We start from the raw sequence: 11,434 nt of genomic DNA, 5'->3' as shown, positions 1-11,434 counted from the left end.
AAGATGTGTCATTAATACAGTGGTATTTGAAGGTGGTATTACCAGGTGAAGATCGCGAGTACGAGCTGTGAGGTAATTCGACAGTAACACTGTCAGCTACAGCTTTTTTTGCAGGCGAGCCAACCGCAGCTTATGTAAGTGTTCTGCTCTTTGTTCGTCTGTTAGTCGAGCATACCAATTATGGGCACTCCTTTTTCGCCCAACATTAGCATCTTCGGAATGTCGAACAGTAGTCGTGGAGTCCCCTGTACATCTTGCATCTGACATAACGAAGGAGTCAGACGTACAAGCAAAATGAGTAAATGGTCATTCAATAATTATGATATGCAGAGTATGAACATACCATTTGTGTGTGTGTTGGTTATGTTGCTCAAAGGGGTACATTCCTTGGATCCTAACGAAGCATGTGCCTCAGGTGCTAGTTGACCACTAACAATATTCAGAGTCTGAGCCTTCTTTTCTTGTCGGGACATACGACGTTTTTCGAGGAATGCTGCTTTCTTCTCATCAGACAGTCAGGCATACCATGTATTCTTTTTTGCTTGTTGACTATTAGTAGTGACACTTCATTCTCAATGGTAGACGAGTTCGTTATGTCTGTAAATGGCGAACGATGCGTAGTCATTTGTGGAACTTTGTCTGAATTACTCTACGTCATCTTATAGGAAAAACACAAATATTAAGAAGAATCAACAAAGTACAGAAAGAGGTGAAGAAGCAAATGCAATAACCAGATGCTGGAACATCATGTGCAATGTGCGACTACAGAGTTCGGAGCAAGCAACATAGATAAAGTGCAGGACTGAAAGTCGAGCAATACATATATTTGCATTGTAAATTGATTTATTAGAAGAAGATATAAACAAAGCTTTAATTAACAGCAAGGCTATTGGATCTGGACACCAAAATAATGAATTAAATAAGTAGAACTTCAGATAAACTACCACTATTTAAAAAGAGAGCTGTTGTATTGATCAAATGAATAGGTTATTTTAAAATGAAAAGGCCTTACCGCAGAGATGTTAATTATCCTAGAGAGTTAGAAGACCAAAAAATATTTAACCCACTATGCTAATTATCAAGAAGTATATACTTACATTATTTTACAAATGAGGGTGTATACAACAAATCTCAGAGTATATAGTACCATATGGAGTATATACCTATGATACTGGCAATACGATTAGTATATACTCCCTCCGTCCGAAATACTTGTCATCAAAATGGATAAAAGGGGATGTATCAAGACGTATTTTAGTTTTAGATACATCTCTTTTTATCCATCTTGATGACAAGTATTTTCAAACGGAGGGAGTACTTGATTGTCAGAAAGGAGTATACTACTACAAAAATATGCAACTGAAGCAAATTCATGATCCAACTCAAGCATCGATGAATCTGCATCTGGTGAAGAACAGATCGATTCTCCATATTTAACTTAGCTCATGTACGTATGTGATTAATCTGACCCGGCTCAAACAATGCCTAGAACTGAGAGCAGCAGAAACACCAACAAAAATTAGAAGGTATTGAACATGGTACAATTAAACCAAAAATTGCGACAGCAAGCAGGAAGAATGTGAGGGTAAAGCACCTACAGCGTGGAGGTCCGGTGTGGGCTGTGTCCTGGCGGCGCGTGGACGCGGCGGCCCGGTCAAGTTGTTGTATACTATGTCGTAGCTGTAGTTCCTGATAACAAAAATGAATAGAATATCATAGCTAATTTATTGTTAGTGAAAAGGTGCAGAATGTAAGCAGGTATGAAATCAACCATTGTGTGTATGCATGTCAGATACATAGTTCTAGCTAGTGCTCCTTCAGATACATATGTAAATTAAGCTCAGCTCCTTTGAGCACATGGATAGAATGAATTTTAGCAATGGCCAGCTGCTGCATAACAACAGGGATTCTGAAAAAAAGAGCAGAAAACATCTCGTTGATCGTGAAGCAGGTATGAGGGGAGTATGGACATGATTCGTACGTACGGCAGGCCGGCCGGCTCACGGCCAGACTTATCGATCCCGACGACATGGGCATCCACATTAAAAGGAGACATGAAGAGAAGGACAAACAACGCATCCTGGAGTAGCCATGCAGACCCGGTGAAGGAATTGAAGATGGACCTTTGTAGGCGGCCGTGCGAGGAGAGAACGATGTCAACGGCATCGTGGATGGGTCGGCCCGAGCGGCGGGCGCGTGAACGGGGCGGCCCGGGCGGCGGCGCGTGAACGGGGCGGTCCGGGAGGTGGCGCGTGGACGGGGCGGTCCGGCGGCGGCGTGCAGACGGAGGCCTAGGTCGAGGGCGGTGGCTGGCGGGGAGGATCTGGGGAAGAGGTGGGGCGAAAACTGCACACGCCGTCGGGGCAGCGACGTGATGGTGAGGTTTTTTCTTTTGAACGGGGTGTTAACCCAATGGCAATGGTGGGTAAGTAATTACCGTAATGGCATGGTGGGTAATTAAAGTATAAAACACGTTTAGTATGCTGGAGGGATGTAGACCATCAGATTGGAGGTTTCGATGGGTAGGATGATTTGGTTCTCCGCCCTCTCGTGCTTTTATACGGGTAGTAGATTCGCTGGGAAAGGAACGACGCTCGCAGCTTCGTAGGGTTTTTATTTTGCAAAGCTTCGTCCTCAACAATGGGGTTGAGATCGGGGCGCCGCCACCGTTCCTCCGGGCAGCAGCTAGGTAGCGCATGCGGCGGTGGACCGGACCGGACCGCATCAGCGCCCTCCCCGATGACCTGCTCCTCCTCGCCGTCGGCCGCCTCCGCTGCGCCCGCTTAGCAGCGCGCACCAGCGTCCTCGCCCGCTGGTGGCGCGGCCTCTGGTGCCGCCTCGGCCAGATCGTCTTCCACGATGTCCCGTTCGGCTGGCTCGAAGCGGCGCTCGGCCACGTCGACAATTCCGCGGTTTCCCTTCTAGAAATCCGTGTCCCCCGTCAGCGAATGCCTAGCCCCGACCCCGCCGGCGTCAGCTCGCTGCTGAACGCCGTCGCGCGGCTCACGCCAGAGAAGTTAGTCTTCGCCCTCCCCGGACATTTAAACAACAGTTCCATCGACGTCAACCTGTCTTGCTTCCAGCGCGCCACCTCCATCGAGCTGGACTCACGTCTCCTCTTCCTCCGCGTGCCGGCTGGCATCGACTTCCCCGCGCTCGAGACGCTTTCTCTGTCGGGCATGGTCCCGGATCTCGACCCCTTGCTCTCCGGCTGCCCGCGCTTGCGCACACTCCGGCTCGGGAGCATTGCGGTTGCAGATGACAGGGACGAGCTGAGGGTCAACTCGGCATCGCTGCACGAGCTCGTCGTGGACCTCTCGCGCAACTGGACACGCCATCGCCATGTCAACATCGTTGCCCCCGTGCTTAAGCAATTGACTTCCTCATTTGTCGCCTCGAATGTCACCATTTCCTTCATGGCACCGATGGTGGAGAAGGTTCGGTGGGACTGCTCGTACTGCACCTATGACAGGGCGTCTATTGTGTTTGGTCTTTGGCGACTCGAGCAGGTGACACTACAAACGGCAGAGAGACAAGGATAGCTCGAGATTTGTGCCCGCGCCGTGCGTCCCTTCTACAACTCAATTTATATTACTGCAAAGCTTCCACCAAATTAAATCTGTGAATGATATATATACATCCCGTCAAATTGTTTTCCAGAGCTCGCATGCTTTACACAGTGAAGGGGACACCTTTGCGCAGGAGATAGAGAAGCATATGATTGCCGAGTTTTCTGTTTTGGAGCTACATCTCATAGCAAATGGACATGTTTTCGGAGCACTCATGTTTCATCTCTTAGGGGTGATTCAGATTTGTAGGTCTATGCAGAGGCTGAAGGTTATCCTAAATAGATCACAGGCAATTCTTTGCTTTACTTATATACCCTAATGATACAATGTGTAGTAATTCACATACAATTTGGGTTTTAGGTGAAAGAAGAATGCCCATTTGGTTGTCCTTGTGAGCCTTCCTACTGGAGATCCCAAACAATCTCCTTGTCTGCTCTGGAGGAAGTGGAGATCAACGGGTTCGAAGGAGAGAACCATGAGTTTGATTTATTGAAACTGGTATTCAAATGTGCGCCACTGCTTAAAAAGATGACAGTGAAGTTGTCACGGAAGGCCTCTGCAAGCACAAAGATATACAACATCTTCAATGCATATTCTTCCGTGGAATGCAATGTTTATCGCAACTCCCGTGAGTATACTGTTTGGCAGGCATTATCAACATACTCCTAGATGACACACAAATAATCCTTGTCTAAGATTGGTCAAAACTGTGGTGATGGCATGCCAATTATAGCGTTTAGTTGTGCATATATCCATTTATTAGCTAATTAGATATACTTTATTTCTGAAGAATTTCAGTGAAATTCAATATTTTACACGAGCTTCCTTACCTAATAAATTGCTCTACTTTACATTTTGCAATCTTCTCTATTGACATCATGCCCTTCTGCATTGCATATGTATTCGAGTTTGTAAGTTAACTGAAGTTGTCTCATCTGAATTTATTGGCCTTGTGGTTTGGCACAAATTTTTAGTTGTTAAATTATTTACTTTGTTGTTTCTTTCTGCTGTCAGCATGCATTATGTTTTACCTGGCAACAACAACAATCTGTTTTGCACCCGTATGTATCTTGTAGCAAAAAGACAGATTCTAGACTACTTGAAGTTAATTATCTCATCTGAATATTATTGGCAGTTGGGCTTCTTTCTAGTCTCAACATATAGTGTTTTATTTGCGAGTGACAACATTCTTAACACATATTACAGCTTCTAATTGCAACAGTAACCGAAGCTTGTTTGAATTTGTTCCTCTGCAGGGCTGATGCACGCCAACTAAATTGCCCGTCGACATGATTCTCATCCTTATGTCCGTGGATTCATGGTTTGAATTGATGAGATCATACTTCCCCATGCCGACCAACTCTATTACCTGGTTCGAGGAGAGTTAGGACTTTGCTTGCTTGCTTGCTTCAACCGATCCTCTGACTTGCTCTTTTGCTAGTGTAATGTAGCTATATATAGGGTGCTCTTAGCTAAATCTCAAATGGTTTCTACACCATTTAATTATTGAAGTTAATGCACTCTACGTATGCCAGTGATTACTCTAAGCTAGTTATTGGCAAGCCTATGGTATCAATTGCTATTTGTGTTGTTTTTATTTGATGATGCCCGACATGTTTTCACCGGATGTAAATTGGGCAACGGTGAATGTTCTTCACCTTACATCTCTTTATGCTTGTATTTCTGGTTAGATGAGCCAAATGACCTCTATGATGTAGTAGCTCAGTGCCTTGAACTGAGAATTACTTTTCGTTTCTTCTCCTTTTCTAACTAGTTGGCCCTATATGACGAAGAGAAGGTGCATCCTCTCAAATTTCCACCATGATTGTATTGTACAAACTCATGCATGCAATTGTACTAGTAATTTGCTGATGTTTGTGTTGGTAGGAACCCGTTTCGTCTGTGTCTCTCCCGCGAGAGACCGGGTGAAACCTTTAGCGCTGCCAACCTCCGTTCCCCATCTCCCCCATTCCCTTTGGTGCTACCAGGTGAAGTTCGACCGGCGTTGGTGGTGGCGGGGATCATCTTGAACCTTGTCTGGTTCGTGGCGACGCAGGCGCGACATATCGATGGGGGTGTCTCACTCTAGCTCAGGGCATGGCAGCGGGGCGGCGTTCCGGGGCGGTGGCGGTGTGGTCGGGCAATGGTCTACGACGACTGTGCGGCCTAGGTGATCCTACCCTCCTCCCCGCGCTTCCGAAGCGTCTTCCTCAAGTTCCTGCATGGCTCTAGCTGGCCTAGCTATAGTTTCGGCCGTGCCAGAGAATGGCAACGCCGGATGCTTCCACATCAGCCTGTGGAGCTTGATGGTATCCGGTGTGTGGATCCTCTGACTTGTGTGGGCTCATCCTCCTGGGAGTTTGCGACCATGGACAGGGGCGGGACTGCTTCGTCTTCCTCGATGGTCTGGGCACCATCAGGGTGGACAACCGTGCCCGTCTTTGCAGGGTGGGGCAGGATGTGGACGGCTGCTGCTGGCCAAATTTTGTCCCCGTTGACCGATTTGGGTTCGCTGGTCACTGCACTATATTAGGGAACCGCGTGGTGTGCGCCTTCATCATGGTATGCCGTGGGACTGAAAAGGAGGAGCCTTTCTATCCCATCGGCAAGATAGGTCGTTGGGGGTTGGTGTCGTTTTGTGGGGCGAGGCTGTGATCCGGGACGCCGGGGCAACGGCTCCAGGTGGCGTTCACTTAGATTGCCTTGTCATCAAGCGTGTGGCGGCGGTGATGGATGCATCTTTTGATCTTGAGGGCATTGTTGTGGCCCTGTTGCCGAGCCAGGGCCTCAGGTGAAAACCCTTGATCATCTCCTCGGTATCGACAGTGGCTACGTGTAGTGTTGTTTCCCTCCTAAGGGCATTGTCATGGAGCCCATGTCTCTTCCAGTATGTCGTGTCGTCATCGGTGGACATTTTCGAATCCTCGCATGAAGCTTCCTCGCTCTTGTGTGGGCGGTCTCACTTGCCTCCTATTATTTACATGGCCCACGTAGTTGCTCCTCGCAATCCTTGTTTTCTGCAGGCAGGCTCGGGATCCATGCTCCAGAGCGCGAGGGCAAGGGGCCCTCTCGGAGGCAATTTGGAGTGAGCTGTGCAACGAGGTCTTGCAATCTCTCTTGGCAGCGAGTCTCCTTGTGTGTAGTCTAGGTTTTATTGTGGTAGAGTGTGGATTCCTCTATATTCATGTTCTTTTCCTTTGATCTGCTTTGTAAGAGGATCTCCTCATCACCATGTATCGGTTCGGTTGTGTTCCTTTATACATAAAACGAGGCGAAAGTCTTTTTCAACACTTTAATTTACCAAAACCATAGCATGAATTTTGTTTGTTGTATGGAGGCATCTCAATTAACTGCTGAAGCATTGCATTATCCGATCTTGAGTATAGATTTGAGACTTTGGAAAAGTTGTGGCTACACCAAAGCTCAATGCACCCATGAGATGTTCGCTTCGCTCTGAAACAATAATTTGGGTATGAAATCATTTGAAATGGTGTGAATCACGCCTTTGTCCATGTTTCCTGATATATTGTATCAGATAATAATAAACATTAAACAACAAAAGGTATTGTCTTTTCTACGCTGTTGTCTTTTGTGATGCATCCGTTCATTATATTGCCGAGTGGTCACTTAATAAGTACCCCTTCCGTCTATTCAGTGCTAGATACATCTGTCTGAGCGACAACAAATTCCAAACGGAGGAAGTGCAAGTTTAGAAGAAGAAAGTTGTTCTAAAAAACAATCATGACTTCCTGCCTCTGCACTGTCGAGGTCCTATACCCGCCGACTGACAAAGCCGTAAGTGTGCGTCCCGCAAATCCACATGCCACCGCTGGGAAGCCATCATGGAGGTAAGCCATGGTGCTACCGTGACAGCCGCCGGCACCGACAAGGGAGGAGGACATCGAGAGGCATTTAGGCCGGGGCAGAGGAAACCAGGCTTGTCACGACATCGGAAAGGACATGAGGTCTAGGGTTTTAGGAAACCACTCTTTCACGGTTTCACCAGTTGGATCCCGGGATGATCCGTGCTGCTTCAGTGTCCCAACCTGACCGAACCATCATGCCAATCTTTTGTTGGAAACGTCCCTCGTGAGTCGGGACAATCAAATGGGAAGCTGGGAGGGGAATGCACGTAGCCCACGTATACGTAGGGTTCCCGAAGATGGAGTTGAGATCGGGGCGCTGCCTCCGTTCCTCCCAACATCAGCAAGGTAGCCCATGCGGCGGCGGACAGGATCGCATCGGCGGCCTCCCCGACGACCTCCTCCTCCTGATCCTCGCCCGCCTCCGATGCATCGCCACCGCCGCGCGCACCAGCGTCCTCTCGCGCCGCTGGAGCGCCGGCCTTTGGACCCGCCTCGGCGAGATCGTCTTCCGCGACGTTCCGTTCCCGTCGCTCGAACCGGCGCTCGACAGCGTCGACTCTCTCGCGGTTTCCCTCTTGGAAATCCGCGTCCCCTACCACTGGAGTCCCAGCCCCGTCCCCGTTCCCGCCGGCCTCAACTCGCTGCTGTGCGCCGCCACGAGTTGGACTCATGTCTCCTCTTCCTCGGCGTGACGGCCTGCGTCGACTTCCCCGCGCTCGAGACGCTGTCTCTGTCGGGCAGGGTCCCGGATCTCAACCCCTTGCTCTCCTGCTGCCCGCGCTTGCGCACGCTCCGGCTCTGCAGCGTTGTGCACGACGGGGCCAACCTGAGGGTTAGCTCAGTGTCGCTGCAGGAGCTCTTCGTTGACCGCACAAACCAACGGACAGACCGTGTCAACATCACCGCGCCGATGCTTAAGCAATTGACCATGTCATTTATCGCCACGAACGTTAGCATGTCTGTCTTGGTACCAATGGTGGAGAAGGTCTATTGGCGCTGCTGGTACTTCAACTATGACAGGGCATTTGGTCTTTGGCGACTCCAACAGGTGACACTGCAGACTGCAGGACAGCTCCCTTCGCTGGAGATTTATGCCGGTGCCGTGCGTCCCTTCTCCAGCTCAATTTACTGCAGACCTTATCAAATAATTAAATCCGTGAATGATATATATATATCATGTCAAATTGTTTTCATAGAGCTCGCATTTTTTACTTGGCCAAGAGAACACCTTTGCGCAGGAGATAGAGAAGCATATGATTGCAAAGTTTTCTGTTTTGGAGCTAAATCTTACAACAAATGTACATGTTTTTGGAGCACTCCTGTTTCATCTCCTTGGGATGATTAAAATTTGTGGTTCTACGCGAAGGCTTAAGGTCATCCTACAGAGATCAACGGTAATTCTATGTTTTAGTTATATACCCTAATGATACATTTGTAAAGTAATTGATTCACATATAATTTTTGGTTTTAGGTGAAACAAGAATGCCCATTTGGTTGTCCTTGTGAGCCTTCAAACTGGAGATCTCAAGTAATCTCCTTATCTTCTCTTGACGCGGTAGAGATCAACGGGTTCGAAGGATGCGGCCATGAGATTGATTTCCTGAAACTGATACTCAAATGTGTGCCGATGCTTAAAAAAATGATTATGAAGCTTTCACGGGAGGCCTCGGGAAATAATTACGGATGCGCGAAGATATATGACATCTTCAAGGCATATTCCTCTGTGCAATGCAATATTTACCACAACTCTAGTGAGTATATGTTTGGCATGCATTATTAGCATGTTCGTGGATGAAACATAAATGTAACTCTTAGTTCTTGTTTATGTTTTGTCGAAAATGTGGCGTTGACATGCGAATCATAGAGTTTAGTTGTACAAATTATTAGTTCTAGTTAAACTCTGCATCAAGTACTTTGCCATTTCTTTCTGCTTAGCATGTATTATGTTTTATTGCCAATGACAACTATATGTTTTGGATCAGACGGTTTCTAGACTAAATGATGTTGGTTGTCTTGTCTGAATTTCATTTGCCATTGGGTTTCTTTGTGCTCACAGCATATTGTGTTTTATTTTCCAGTTGCAACATTCTTAACACATAAAAACTCCACATTTTCTCGTTGTGATTTTCCTCTGCAAGGATAATGCACGGCAGCCCAAAGTGCCCATCGACATGATGCTCATCCTTGCATCTGGATTCGTGGTGCTAAAAGATCATCCTTTCACATGTGACCAACTCCATTACCTTGTCTTAGGACTAATTGGTTGCTTCAACTGATCATCTATGTTCTTGGGCAGATATATATGAGGCACTCTTAATTAAATCTTGAATGGTTCCTCTGGTATTCAATTATTTAAGTCAACGCACACTACATATTCTAGTCAATTGCCGTAAGCTAGTTATTATGTTAAGCCTATGGTTTCAATTTCTGTTTGTGATATTTCATTGTGTCGATTGATTGCACGTTTTCACCAGAAGTAAACTGAACAGCAGTGAAGGATCACATGCCCACGCCGGTCTTAAAATAAGAACTATCTTTTGTTTACTACACCCTATAAGATAAATAGAAGATGCATATTGTGTCACTATGTTGTAGCAGAATATTGTGTCACTTTGTCAAGCCAGAGTGGTAAGATTCACCTTGCAAGTTTCCGCCACGTTTGTCTTGAACAAACTCACACATTCAAATGTATAATTTATTTGTTGATATTTGGTTTGGGTATATGTTTACATGATCAAGCATGTACCAAAACAGCAGTGGCACTTTCTTCAACATGCACATGTTATTCTCGCATATTAAAGCATGCATCTCAGATAATTATAGGAGTATTACCAGAAAAAATCTTCGGTATAGATCGCTTCTTTATCAAACAAATGGAAGATCGATTCCAGGAATTAACCACTAAGATTGGAAGAGAAAAAAAATCCATCTATCTAGTATGCTACAGAATCCCATAAAAACTAGGAATGTCTGGCCTATAATTAGTTCATCTCAATGAAGTGATAAACAACACTCATTGGATCATCTTTTGACCTAAGCTAAACGCCCGCGTTCCAACTGTCACCAGAAAAGAAGTAAAGCAATCTTCTCAGCTTGACACCTCTGTATTGTACACAGCCTCCTTCGTTCCTCTTTTATCCACTCTCCCGCTTTACCACACAGTCTCCTTGCACACGGGAAGGGCTCCGCCACATCATGTGTCGACGAGATCACGAAATAACAATCAAGGGTTAAAAAAAGTGCCAGTCAGCTGACGTGAGGAGAAAATCGGCCGCCTCTCAGGTCTCCTCGTTGTCGTGATTGACGCGGTTTCCAAAGATGTGGAAACGGTCCAAAGAAGATTGCTACCTAACGGCAACGAGCGGAGACGGCGTCCAAGGGCATGTAGCTAATTTCTACACAGGCGCTAGTGGCACAGACCGAATTTGTGAAGTTTTAGTGCCATCGAATATCCAGAATTGTGATTGCCACGAACCAAAAAAATTCCTTGTCGGAAATCAGCTCGGGATCTACACACGCACAACAACCAGGAGGCGATTAACACAGGAAGAACACATAGCTTGATGTAATAGGCTCACATCATTGATATTTTCAAAGTCGACTGATGGTTGATACCACAAATTCTTGACAGCTATAGCATCACCATCTATATATAAATAAGCTCAAAGATACATTCAACATAACAAATTGCAGAATAAAATAAACAAAGAATAGATATCAAATAAGAAAAAAAGGAGTTCTTTGTGCGGTGCTCAACTTGCAAATTTTCTGATTTCCCTCCCCCCTTTTGTTCTCGATTACAATGTAGCTCACGATCCACAAGCTCCATGCATGTTGCTAGAAACTTCCGAGCTAAACCCTACAAACGCACACTACAGTATGATTGTGTGTGCTCGACAGAAGACGTAAGGGCATCTCTAATGCTGACCCCTAAATTGAACATTGCATCCCTCTACGGCAGGGGGGTAGCAGTCAGCGGACACTGATGCGGAGCTGGCC

The 11,434-nt window shown here is 46.5% G+C and overlaps 1 protein-coding gene across 1 annotated transcript; it reads left to right on the top strand.

The window, feature by feature from the left end:
• The first annotated feature begins 2,696 nt into the window (after positions 1–2,696).
• Positions 2,697–6,224, top strand: LOC119334000. The gene is made up of 4 exons (XM_037606682.1): positions 2,697–3,509; positions 3,661–3,837; positions 3,930–4,067; positions 5,946–6,224. The coding sequence occupies exons 1-4, from the start codon at positions 2,697–2,699 to the stop codon at positions 6,222–6,224; spliced, it is 1,407 nt and encodes a 468-aa protein (XP_037462579.1).
• Positions 6,225–11,434: the final 5,210 nt, after the last annotated feature.

The sequence above is a fragment of the Triticum dicoccoides genome, chromosome 7A (assembly GCF_002162155.2).
Source record: "Triticum dicoccoides isolate Atlit2015 ecotype Zavitan chromosome 7A, WEW_v2.0, whole genome shotgun sequence".
Lineage (NCBI taxonomy): Eukaryota > Viridiplantae > Streptophyta > Magnoliopsida > Poales > Poaceae > Triticum > Triticum dicoccoides.
Note: the sequence above shows the minus strand (reverse complement) of the source record. Positions and strands in the feature narration are given on the sequence as shown.